This window comes from Myripristis murdjan, chromosome 5, assembly GCF_902150065.1.
Source record: "Myripristis murdjan chromosome 5, fMyrMur1.1, whole genome shotgun sequence".
NCBI lineage: Eukaryota > Metazoa > Chordata > Actinopteri > Holocentriformes > Holocentridae > Myripristis > Myripristis murdjan.
In genome coordinates this window covers 17,412,222-17,424,923 of record NC_043984.1, presented here as the reverse complement: position 1 = coordinate 17,424,923, position 12,702 = coordinate 17,412,222, and the positions used below count along the sequence as shown (strand labels likewise).

At 38.7% G+C, this 12,702-nt stretch overlaps 2 protein-coding genes across 2 annotated transcripts; one reads left to right on the top strand and one right to left on the bottom strand.

Annotated features, from left to right (window-relative positions):
* Positions 1–3,160, bottom strand: ccdc36 (coiled-coil domain containing 36). Its single transcript, XM_030051620.1, has 7 exons — positions 3,105–3,160; positions 2,736–2,895; positions 1,745–1,893; positions 1,546–1,594; positions 1,368–1,452; positions 779–894; positions 1–666 (listed from the first exon to the last, which is right to left on the bottom strand). The coding sequence occupies exons 1-7, from the start codon at positions 3,158–3,160 to the stop codon at positions 1–3; spliced, it is 1,281 nt and encodes a 426-aa protein (XP_029907480.1).
* Positions 3,161–5,044: 1,884 nt separating this feature from the next.
* c5h1orf159 (chromosome 5 C1orf159 homolog) lies at positions 5,045–12,702 on the top strand. Its single transcript, XM_030050759.1, has 9 exons — positions 5,045–5,206; positions 6,295–6,375; positions 6,479–6,563; positions 9,083–9,178; positions 9,281–9,337; positions 10,466–10,600; positions 11,329–11,354; positions 11,466–11,490; positions 11,915–12,702. The coding sequence occupies exons 2-9, from the start codon at positions 6,304–6,306 to the stop codon at positions 12,016–12,018; spliced, it is 600 nt and encodes a 199-aa protein (XP_029906619.1). The 5' UTR covers positions 5,045–5,206; positions 6,295–6,303; the 3' UTR covers positions 12,019–12,702.

Here is a 12,702-nt window from a genome sequence, read left to right as displayed (position 1 = left end):
TCAATCAGAATCAGAGTTTATGTCAAGCCAGTGCCACAAACCTTTGACGTTTCCTTGGTTGTCAGTCTCAGCTGACAATTTCTGTGAGCTGGGTTTAACTTTGGTGGGGCTGTTACTCTCCTGGGACCAACAGCTCAGAGGGCTGAGGAACGCCCCTGTAGACGTATGGACCTTGGCCCCCCTGTCCAGATCATGAAGCTGCTTGAGAGGTGTTGAGACTATTTTTTGTTGGATGTTATGGGATACAGGCTGACAGTTTTCATCGCAGATAGTGCCTGTGCTCCTTTGTGATAGCAACAGTGGCCTCTTCCTGCACCTCCTTTGAGCCACCAGAGTGGATTTGCGCTTTCTTGTAAAGCAGCTGTTCTGAAAGGGAACTTCAGCTTCACTGCACTTGGGCTTGCGTGGTGTTGGCTGTCTGCATAGGAGCATGTTGTCCTGATGGATGATGGAGAACTGCTTTTCCAACCCTGGTGAGGTCTGGATTGCTCTGTCTGACATGGTAATGGGGCCAGACTTGGTTGAATACTTTGAGACTAAAGTACTAAGCAGGTTCAGGGCCTTGTTGAGCATGTTTTGCTCTCTTCCTTGTTCTTCTATCACAGCTTCCAGACTGTTCTTTATGTTACACACATGGGAACCCAGCTCTGTGGTAGCCACTCCAGTCTATAACACAAATACATCATTGTTACTCAGAAAGTTATTAGCTACAGAAATAAAATAGATTTCATCAAGCTGAAGCTGCAGTCACATTGCCCATAAGCCAAAAGCTGCTCACCTTGTGTATTTTCTCCTCCATTTCTGTCAGCATCTGTTTCTGGGTGCTCACTCTGGTCAGCATTGTCTCAAACTGCTCTGAAATGCCAGTCTGAATACTGGCAAGATTTTTCTGCACTGTGATAAAATGAATAAAGGTATTAAAATGTGCATGTAAACTGATCCTACAAATTCTTTCATGCCTCTGAAGTCAACATTATTTAAACATTATTTTAAGTGAGCTGATGAAAGCTTATTAATGTAAGGATAGGCAAAATATATTAGTGAGTATATATTTGTATAAATGATATATTTGTTTTGGTTTTTCAGTACTGAAAGGAAATTAAATATTATTTATTTATTGTTTAAAAATATGTGTATAAGATATTGTTTATTTATATGTGTATTTGATTTCTGCAAGTTGAAAATGACCGAAATAAATTCACTAAACTAGAAACACAATTTCAACATGAATGAAACAAATCCCACCAAGTTAGAGGAAAGGAGCAATCATTGTTTTATCACTAGGCAAAGAGCACCATCTGCTGGTGATGAGAAGGACGTGTTTGCTCTCTGCTTTTTCATGTGCAGGTATTCCTGGTGTAACTTACGTGTTGTTTCAAAATTATTAAATCCTTCAAGGATTGTTTTGCATACAGCAGTATTCTCCTCCGTCCCAATGCTCCTCTGTTGTATCTGGAAAAGGTTGTAACATTTGCCTTTCACATCTAAATTATAGAACTGAGTTATATAATGGAATAGATAAAACAAAGGCCTATCACTACTTACATTGTTAAGCATTTCTTTAAGATGTATAATTTCCTTGGTGAGAGTGTCACTGATAAAGCAAACATATTGTGAGAATTAAAAAAAAAACAAACAAAAAAAAAAACAGTTTGACTTTCTTTAATCCATAAAATATGAATGAGCCAAGGTGCATAACATCGCAAATATTCTCAGCATTAATATTCCTGACACAAAGAAGCACCTTTCACTTTTTTCTTTTGCCTTTTTCCTGTCTTCCTCAAACCTATCCAGCATTCCAAGAGGCTTTTGTACACCCATTTTGTCCTTCCCTTCTCCTCCAAACAGGAAAGGTTTAGTGTGGTAATTAATCAAAAACTTTGGCTCACTTCCCTACAAAGTGACAAAATAAAAACACTAGTAATTATTATACAAATCATTCCTGCTTTTCATACAATCCATAAGGCATTTCCTAAAAACATATGCACACATGGTACTGTATGGTGTACTGGATAAAAGCATGTTATCCATCAAATAGCATACACTTCATGCAAAGACACAGGTGCACAATGATGACATCCTGATAATGACTTTTTATTCCCATCCCATTTTTATTCACATCCCCCTCATTCTGCCTAAACTGATATGTTGTGTCATATCTTCATTAAGGGTAAGTCAATAAACTACATTTTATGAGCAACAATCTGGACTGTACACACCATGGGTTTGACTATAGTACTGTGCCATAATACTGCTCAATGAAGTAGTTAAAACACCTTTAGAACAGCAAAAGCCTGCTGTTCAATGATACAAGTCTGTTGTTAGTGTACAAACAATAATACAGGTGGCATTATTGATAGTGAATCACTTATTCTCATTCTCATCTCATCCTAAACTGGCATTGCTTGGTGTTTTTTGTCTCTTCTTACAATTTAACACAGAAGCAACACTTTCAATGTGTCGACAGTCCTATTAGCCTATTGTTGCTGAGTGAGTTGTAAAAGTACTGAGTCATGTCAGGAATAAGGGATGGATCAACATGTTTGGTGTCGAGAGCCTAATTTAACAAAACATCTGCGATAAGAGGGTCCCACTTGCTAAACCCAGTGATAAACACACACTCAGTCACACAATAAACCCTGAAACATTCAGATTAAGTGGCTTGTGGACGGTGCTGTCAGATGGCCCTGTAAATGACAATTACTTCATGCACCTGAGATAAATCTGTCCAATACCTCTTGGGAGCTTTGTTGAGAGGTCCTGGATGAAAAGCTCATCTCCTGAGACATGACCTGAGAGTTTTCAGGCCAAAGCTGAGACCCAAACAGAAACTGTGAGTCTGGTAAACTGCAGTAGCCACTGGCAGTCGCATTCCTGTTGATGGTTTTGGCTCCACTAGGTTTGGTAAATAAAGAAAAACAAAACTTGTCCACACAACACACAGACACAAGAAAATGTTTTTGTTTTTTTTTACAAGCGACAAATATAAGAACTGGTCTTTGCATATCATGTTATAGTGAAAAAGGGATATTCCTCATCCTTTCTGGATTAATAGCCAAGGCAGAGAACAGAGTCATGGATTAGCTAAATTAGCTGAACTTTACCTGCTTCCATTTGGGATGTTCAGGATTTCCTTTATGTTCCACACGTTGGGATTCATTTAAACTGGTTACCTGTATGGTTGTGAAAGTAAAAATTCACTTCAAATGTAGTTACTTGTTATTATTAACGCCCAAGTGATATTGTCCCGGTATCTGGCAAACGTTAATGACCTTTAACACAATGGAGAAAGTTGGCTACTTCACCAAAACATAGAAAACATACAGTTGTTTTGTTAACAAATAGCTATCTAATGTTAAATTTATAAGTACTTGATAGTTTACAGTGGCTATCGTTGGCTAAGAGAAAAAAAAAAACAGGTTTTATATTGACTCACACATTTCACCAAAAACCAGCCGTTATCGATAAAACACTGCTCGCGACTTTTCATATTTCGCGCCACATGATGCTGGGCCGAGGCTGCCTTCACGTGCTGTCGTAAAAGTAGTTCATGTAAGTATAATGCGATATATGTTGTATTGCATACATCACATCTATTAGGCTAAAGAGGTTTTGTGATATCATATAACATAAACGACAAGAAAATCTGACAATACAAAATAATCACAAACAATGAAAATCAATCATAATTTATTAATCTCCCCCTTTTTCTGCCCATTTTAGCAGGCAGACTGCAAAAGTAAGAAAGAAAGACAGTAAGAAGAAAATAAATTAATGAATCTGATTATATTTCAGGCAGATGGCATTAATTAAACCAACAGCCTGCCTTTGATGCTGTCCAGATCTGTCCATTAATCTCTCTTGTTTAAAAATTCTGAATAGGCATATACTGTGTAAGCCTAACTAAGGACAAAAATTGTAAGTCAGTATTCATACACACATTTTTACATGCTATTCCTTAAGCTTTGACACTGTTTACAGTAGCTAAGCCTTTTTTATTTTAAAAATATATACACTCAGTGGCCACTTTACTAGATCCACCTGCACAGTCTAATACAATCCGATACAACCATCCTGCCTTAAAGTTTACTTTTCTGATGCCTATAATGCTCAGGTTTTCTTTTTTTGTCACAGTAATAGAGGTGTTCAATCAATTGCATTGTTTGGCACTGAGCTCATAGATAGTGCTGCTGTTGGACCGGACTGCATTTTATTTAGAGGTGTTTCTACTATTCTGTCCCCCCTCATGTAAATATATAGGGAGGACAAAAAATTGGAAACACCTCTCAATATAATGTAGTCCAGTGCAAGACCTCTGCAAACTACAACCTCAATAATAAACATAGAATTAAATGTACACATTCTCCACAATGTCAACAAAAACTGAACATTATAAACTTTCATAAAAGATAGATTTTATGGCAGAGCTGCTGCACTGAACACCATTAGATTGTACAGGATAGATAGATAGATAGATAGATAGATAGATAGATAGATAGATAGATAGATAGATAGATAGATAGATGTACAATTATCGTTGTGGCTTAAAGATGTATGACAAGCTACATACTCACCCACAAGTCGCTCTATCACCGATGACGCACTAGACTTATTCATTCATTCATTCATTCATTCATTCATTCATTCATTCATTCAACACCTTTATTGAATGTTCCAAAATGTTCTTGTATACTTAATGAAATATGATCATATGACATACAAAATATAAAACCACCCTCCCCTTTTCCTACCATCTGACCTCTCCTCCTAAACTTCCCAGTCCCATCCCAGCACCCAGTTCCAACCCAGCACCCAGCCCTCCCCAAAGTCCCAGCCCAGCAGGCCACAAATGTCCCCAGCTGACTGGGATAACAATTAATAACACTAACGATAATAAAGGAAATTGCACAAAAGTGCACAGAAGAAAAAAACACACATGAACCACACAGGAAAAAGAGAGAAAGCGAAGGGAATCACACATACAGCTACACACATTAACCCCAGTAACAGCAGTGACATAAAACCGGCCTTTTATTTTGAAAACCGCCACAGGAAGCAGTTCTGCAAATGGACTCGGGTCGCTGTGCTGAAGACGGAGCCGTGTTGACAAATACACAATCTAGCTGTGCTGTCTGTGTGCGGTGGGCTTGGCCTCATTAACAGCTAGGAAGTGCCGTGCCCAGGCCAAAGCCTCCTGTTTGAGCCGGTAAGTGAAGCCGCCACTTTGTTTTGTTTTTCCCAACACCAAGAGTGACCAGCGGTGTGTGAGCCTGGCGACCTCACTGACAGGACGGATTTAAGACACTCGGCTAGATTTGAAAAGTGTCTCATTTAACGCTGGTGTCATTATAGCGGTGTAATGTTTGCTAGCACAGTCAGTGGATAGTCAACTTCACTGCGACCCAAGGTAGCAGCAGTGGCAGGTGTTAGCTAGCTAAATGTCATACCATTTTTGAAGTGACGTTCATGGCAGCGTCAACCCATTTAATCCCGTTTGGTGTCAGTGATGAAAGTGTGTTTGTATCTGAAACCGACACCTTACATTGATTGGTACAAAGTGGATAAGAAGGCACCAAAAAAGTTATCTAATGTTGCAGGAAGAGAAGGTGAATGCTGGCCTGTAATACATAAACACATCAAGACAGCCCTTCTCATTAATATTAAACAAATATTAGGCTAGTCTTTGTTGACTGGTGGTGTGGTGTGAACTATGATCTCAACTTTATTCCCAACCCTGACCAACAATTATGCCAGGCATCTACAAAGTTAATCTCCTCTAGCCTGGGCATTACTCAATCCTCAGCCAGAAAGTTGTTGAACCTGTCAAACGTATTGTGATATCAGCCAAAGTAAAGCAAGAGAGAGTATCCTAGATCTGTATGAGGACAGTGAAATAGATGGGGCATTTTATGAAAGGGTAAATATCATACTTCGGGTCATATCATGTGGAGGGGAAGACATTGTAAAATAGGATGTGGCTTGGGGAAGGTTACATTGTTACATTGCACGGTTACAAGAGAGAGGTAATTATCCTTGTAAGCTCATTTAGACCTCACAAGTTAGTCAGATTCATCAATAAAGTTTTTCCCACGCATAAAACTTCTGAAAACTTCTTCATAATATGCTGAATATTTTCAGAACCGGTTCTACGTGACATTTATGACTAAAATGCACATCTGATCAGTTAGTTGGTTTTGTTATTTTGGTGAGCTGTGGGATTAAATGGGTTAAGGTATGCATTGCCTGGTCAGAGTGATGGATGCATGTCTAATTTAAGTCTGTTTGGTCTCCAAGGGTTTGAATATGGCTCTGTCATTCCTTTTGGTCTTGGCTGCAACTGTGATTCTTATCAGACCCGAGACGCCAGTAACTAAGGTAGGAAATGGAAGTTATTTAGCTACTGTAAAGAGCCAGTGAGTTTTGTTCAGTCAAGGTGGAGTTACTTATTTGTGGATGACCAACCTGTCTCTGTCTGTAGGCTCTTCATCAAAATTCACTTGAGTGCTGTGGAGACAAACAGAAAGTGAACAGCTCATGTTCAAATGACACTCATTGTGAACCAGGTAAGGTGCATCTATGAATGACTCACCACATCAAATCCCCATCAAATGAACTCCCATTACTTTTACTCCTGGAAAACAGCATATCTTCAATGGAGCCCTCATGATCAATTAAAATAAAATTGAACCAATAGAGATTTTAAAGTAGAAATTTTTGAACAAAAATGCCCCCCTTCCCATCCCATAAAATGAAACTATTTGTCTTCCTGCCTGCTATCGTATTGATTTTCACTTTTGAATGATCCCGCCCCATTTAATGTCTCATCCTAACATCCTGTTATAATAGGACATAAATAAACTCAACAAAGCAAGAGTGCCATTTCAAACATTAGTGATTCAGGTTTGGAGCCATGTGCAGGAATCCACTAAGAATTAAAGAGTTTTTATCATCAAATATCACTGGTCACATCGCATGAGAGGAAACATGTAGTTTCACATCAGTGATCCTATTCAGAGAAACTCATATGGGATGGCTTTGCTCATTTTTTTTGTCCACATGACTTCACGTCTCCATGTGTGGTCACTTTGTGCAAGTTTTAAATTGATGTGCTTAAAACAACAATGCCCTGACTGCTGGATAAGCATGCTGCTCAGAAGTCATCGGTCTTAGTGGGTCAGCCAGTTTTTCTAGTGGTTTGACTTGTCAATACAGGAAAAACAAACACTGTGGATAGGTGATAGTAATCTATATCTCTACTGTGTCTCAGCTATAGAAATGACTTGCATGGTTGTATATTATTTACTTACATACACTTAAATATCAACATTTTATTGCTGCTGGGGAATCTGTGTAAAAGCTGACCATTAAAAACTGGGCATTACAACACCTCAGTGGGAAAGGATCTCAGACCATGTTATTTAGCACATATTACCATCGGTCATAATTGGGTCCATGTTAACAAGGTTTCTAGCTTTTTATAGGCCACTTGTTGCATAGGTTGATGTTTTTTCATTCAGCAGTTTGCCTTGCTTATCAAATTGTGAGAAAGAATGAGGAAAAGTTGAGCTTGTGTGTGAGATCATAGCCACTCCTTGTATCTTGGCAGCCATGCACAAAATTAATCATGTTGTCAAACTTTTAGGAAGAATAATTAATATCCTTGCAATGTTGGAAGAGAGCACAGGTACAAACTGGTAAAAGAGCCAGGTCAAAAATGTGACTTTTGCCATGTCAAGTGATTTTTGTATCTAAATGGAAGTAGATAAGTTTGAGTCTTTATTGTGTATTAGTTAAAATCACTCAAAGGCACAACATGAGATTGTAAATTGTAATATGAGATTATTGCTTTAGTGTAACCATGGGCCCCAATTACTATGTGAAGTAGTTTTATCAAAATAGTGTTATTAAAGTAAACTAAGCACTGAGGGCTCAGCTTTCCACAATCTAATTACATTTATATTTTATTAAAACATAGTTGAACCTGCAATGCAAAAACGTCCACTTCTGTATCACTTGTCTCCCTCTTGTGGCAGTAAATTAAACACTGCTGGAAAAATACACTTCCGGGTTGCTCAGGGGAAAGCCTTTCAAAAAAAAAAACAAAAAAACATTGAGAGTGTCATAGAACCATCAGATGATTTAATCAGCCAGGAAACAATTTTAATTATACAGTTCCAGTAGAAACTGTGAAGTGTGGGAATGTCACTACAGACTCCATCTTTGCCGTGTTTGTGATAATAACAACATAACTTTGATTTCATGAAATCATAATGCCACCTGACAATAAATGCAAAACCATCAGGCATTTAGCCACCTTTGGATAATGTAAAAAGAGAAGCCAAGGCAGAATCAGGAGGGAAGTGGGTTCGATCAGTGTCAGAGAAACAGTGGGTAGACAGAATGCTGCTGCAGAGATTTACTGAGAAAACTGGCACAGGAAATGTACCAAAAACAGGTTATAACAGGTAGACACCCACACACAATACTAACATTGTGTTGACAGTTGTGTTGAGCCAAGCTGTTCATTATCCTTTTTGGAAAAAAAAAAAGAAAAGAAAAAGACAATATATCCAGCTTGTTGTGCTGAATTAAACAGGCGCTGTGTAGAAGGTGAGACTAGATAAAATGCTCTGCTTTCTGAAAATATAACACAGGCAGGCAGGTTGTCTGCTGCTGGAAAGCCCCCAGTGAAAGGACTGAGGAGGATAAAAATAAATGCTTGAACTTGTGAAACGTTTAGGCCCCATAGTGTTCAACATGCCCCGTCCATATGCTCAGCTAACCACAACACTGACCTGAGTGCCAAAAGACCCAACTGTAAAATGTGTCTTTCCTCTAAATTCTGTGAATTATTATGAATTATTCTGTGAATCCCCAGCAACCCTAACTGTGCACAGCAATAATTGTTGAAAAAAAAATAGCCTGCACATTATTTTTGCTGTATGGGTATAACATGGAGAAAGTTGCTCATTTCATTTCCTTCTTCCTTTTCTTATGGTAATGACTTCACAGGATAAAATGGTCACCAGTGGTCAAAAAATTCCAATTAACATGAAATTTATTCTTCTCTTGGATTCCTCAGGATGCTTCTTGCGTGTCCTTGAGAACAGCAATACAATTTGCATATACTGTGACTCAGCAACTGTGGACGTGGAGAATTTAACAGCCTGCAGTTACAGTAAGGATGGAGGACTGTTTATTGTGTGTCTTTGGCTGAATGGAAACTTTGCATGTTACCTTGCATTGGGGTTTTGACTTTTCCTGTTTGTGTGCTCATTAGACTACACTGTGGAGAGGAAAAATCAGACAACAGTAACTACTGTCATTCCAAAAATTGGTAAGAATTGAAAGTTACATTAATAAATTAGTAGTTTTAAAAACCTGCCATTGATGGAGGAACCATCACTTATTGCATTATTACTGTATATTTGATGTGTTAATAGGTCAGTATTATATGGTCAATGTAGGCATTATTTATTAGCTCACTGATTTCACTATGCTATTAGACACATATTCATATAAACACCTGAAACACTGATTCCTTTACAGTTATGTGTCTATTTAGATGCATTTTTAGCATGTTATATTTATGAATTTGCTTCTTAGTTGAAGTGCTTGCATGGCTTGATCCCCAGTTTTTATGGTTCAAGATATAGGGCAACATGGCTTTTGTAAAGGAATGTTAATTGAAGTGAGTTGTAAGCCCGTTTTATAGTCTACGCAAGCAACGCACGCAAGCGACGTGAGCAACGCACTTCCTTTCGTTGTCAATACATTGAACGCAAGCGTCACGGCCAACACTTGAAATGCAACATATCGCTCGCGCTTTAGGAGGTAGCAGAGTCACCGGTACATTCCGGGTGACATTTGCATCCAGCTTAAGCGCTTTAAAATCGAAGGGTATCCAAACCCCGTTTGCCCTGCACCACTTTTGCAGACCTTTTTATACTTTCGGTGTGCATGAACAAATTTATCTCGGTCAGTCTTCCAATCTTTTTTTTACTTTTGCAATGGTCTTTCTCATTGACGCGGCAACCTCTTTCCACGCATTTTCAATAGCTATCATAAAAATTGGGTTGCACCCGAACAAGCTCACACAGCTTTTCCTCTTTGCCCGCCATATTTTTAACCTGCTTCTTCTGTGGATACAGAAAGTGGTTAATTTCAGGTATGTTGCTTGCATTATCACCCCCGCTGGCAACGCATGGTATTACACGCACCGATGCATCGCGTTACAAAAATTTGGACGATACATTTTGCAACGCATCATGGCGGCCAATGCGTCACGATGCGTTCGTGTTTGCGTGCCTTTGCGTCAACTATGAAATGGCCCTTAAAGTTACAAAACAAGGAACAAAGTAGTGCCCTGCTGTATGTGTAAGTGATCCAGTGTGTCTGATGTGATCTGTATGACATTTGCCTCTGTGGTCAGCCACTTCATGTTGGATCACGTGTCTCTGAACAGGAGGTCCAGGTGTGGCAGCCTCTCTTCTTCTTGGAACTTTATTGATAAGCCTCTTCCTGATTCTCTCTGTTGCCTCCTTTTTCTACCTCAAACGCTCCAACCGACTCCCAAGCATTTTCTATCGCCGCAACAAGGGTAAGCAACGCTGTGATTGAAGCAGCAGGGTTTTTTCTAATATTGGTAATAATAACCTTTATTTGTATAGCACCTTTCATTGTAGAAATGCATCTCAAAGTGCTTTACAATACAGATATTACATGGACCGAGTGCCTCACATGTGATTAGACACAGAGTGAACATAAAAACGGACAGAATGCCATAAGTAATGTAATGAACGCATACAATCCAAACATTAACAACCAGTCAAAGCTATGGCAGCATTGCATATCTCCACACTTACAAGTGAAAAACTCAATTAAAAAAACACTCTTTATAATGCTACGAAGCTTTAGGGTCCCTGCCACCCACACTATGATGCACATTACCTGTTTCATCCTCTTCAATTAATAAAGCATGAAAAGAATATGAAAAAACACAATGTTGTTTGAGTGGTATATTTTAGTTAATATAAAGAGCCAATATTTAGTCATTTCTCTGTGTGCCTAATTAACACAGCCTCAGAACCGCCTGTATAATCAGATTCTAGTGTTTTTTAGTTTTTAGTCCTTATAGTCTTTATTGTATATATTTAGCCTTTATTCTTTTTTATTTAACTTTATTGTATGTTCTACTGTTGCTGCTGGAACACCAGAATTTCCCTGGTTTGGATCAATAAAGTATATCTATCTATCTATCTATATCTATCTATCAAATTAGACTCAATTTCTTGTTTTTGTTTTTGTTTTTTTTTTTAACCTCCACAGCCTTCATTTTCCAACCAAGTGAGACGGTAAGTCAGTTTTGTTGTTTTCACCTGTCTCTATAATAGGTTAGATGTCCGACAACACATGACAGTAAATCTGTTTCTGTTTGTTTGTTTGTTTGTTTGTTCTGGTTCCAGGCTGTCATGATACCCTCCTCCTCAGGTAAAAATACTGAGAATCTCAGTTTGTAAGGCAACTATTTTGAGAATGTCTGACCTTGCTGAACAGGTTATAATATTCTAATCTATTGAGTAATCCAGTGCAGGAATTTTCTTGCAGCGTTATGCAGTGTTGTTGATGATTGTTACATTTTTGAGGTGTGCGCTGCCATAAATAATCTCAGACATGCAAGCTCATCTCAGCAGCAGTAAAAAAAAAAAAAAAAAAAACACTTGAGCACTTCAGTTTCCACTAAGAATCTACAGTATCAACAAAGCAGCCTTAGATTAAGATAAGCAAATGAATAGAAGAGCAAATATGGCCTGTGGTGTGTTGAAACACCAACAGTGAGTGAGTGGAAGTGAGTGCATGTTTCTCACTCTGATTGTTCTCTCTTTTTTTTTTCTTCTTTTTTTCCCCACTGAAGTGAGGAAGCCAAGATACGTCAGGAGGGAGCGGCCCTCTGCAGAGTCAACACTGGGTTCTGCCACAATACCGACCACAGCCACGACGAAAGTCTTCAACGTGTAGTGGTGTTCAGCTGGCAGGTGCTGGTAGGCAGGAAAGCCTCAGGAAAGATGTCAGTTTTTCTGATCATGTGAAGGTCTTCAGCAGTACAATAAAAGGCCCGTTTACTCATACATTATATAGGTGGCAGCATTTAACCTGTCTGTGCATCTGCTGCATTCCTCAAATTAGGGCTGTCACTTTTTCTCTCTTTAAATGAACACTGGGGACCCTGGATATGATGATATAAAGAGCCAATATTTAGTCATTTCTCTGTGTGCCTAATTAACACAGCCTCAGAACCGCCTGTATAATCAGATTCTAGTGTTTTTTTAACAGATTTCAAACACATTTGGTTCGTATTTTTACCCGTGCGTGTACTGTAGCTTCGTTGTGGTGAATGAGAGTGCATTGCTCAGGGGATAGTTTTGGTTTTGTTTGTTCCGTTCAGATGGCTGTCAGGAGTCAGTCTTTTCTTTGCTGGTTTACAGTGTATAATCAGCTGCCTTGCAAATGTTTTAAATGTGTCACCAAAGTGTTGATTTGCAGGCTGTGTGACCTGTAAGCCAAGGTGAATCATGGCCAGGGCTGGGCGATAAATTGCTTAATTTGAATTAAGGTTTTTTAAAAAAAAAAAAAAAAAAAAAACGCTGAATCTTATAATTGAGATTTTGACTACTTGCCCCAAATCAGTCATCTACACAAAAC

Excerpts from the sequence above, each read along its gene's own strand:
- ccdc36 (XM_030051620.1), bottom strand. The coding sequence starts at position 3,160 with ATGAATCCCAACGTGTGGAACATAAAGGAAATCCTGAACATCCCAAAT. Across the intron at positions 2,896-3,104 it reads AACATCCCAAATGGAAGCAG|TGGAGCCAAAACCATCAACA; the intron begins GTAAAGTTCAGC and ends TACCAAACCTAG. Across the intron at positions 1,595-1,744 it reads GCAAAAGAAAAAAGTGAAAG|TGACACTCTCACCAAGGAAA; the intron begins GTGCTTCTTTGT and ends TTGCTTTATCAG.
- c5h1orf159 (XM_030050759.1), top strand. The coding sequence starts at position 6,304 with ATGGCTCTGTCATTCCTTTTGGTCTTGGCTGCAACTGTGATTCTTATC. Across the intron at positions 10,601-11,328 it reads TTTCTATCGCCGCAACAAGG|CCTTCATTTTCCAACCAAGT; the intron begins GTAAGCAACGCT and ends TAACCTCCACAG. Across the intron at positions 11,355-11,465 it reads TTTTCCAACCAAGTGAGACG|GCTGTCATGATACCCTCCTC; the intron begins GTAAGTCAGTTT and ends TTCTGGTTCCAG.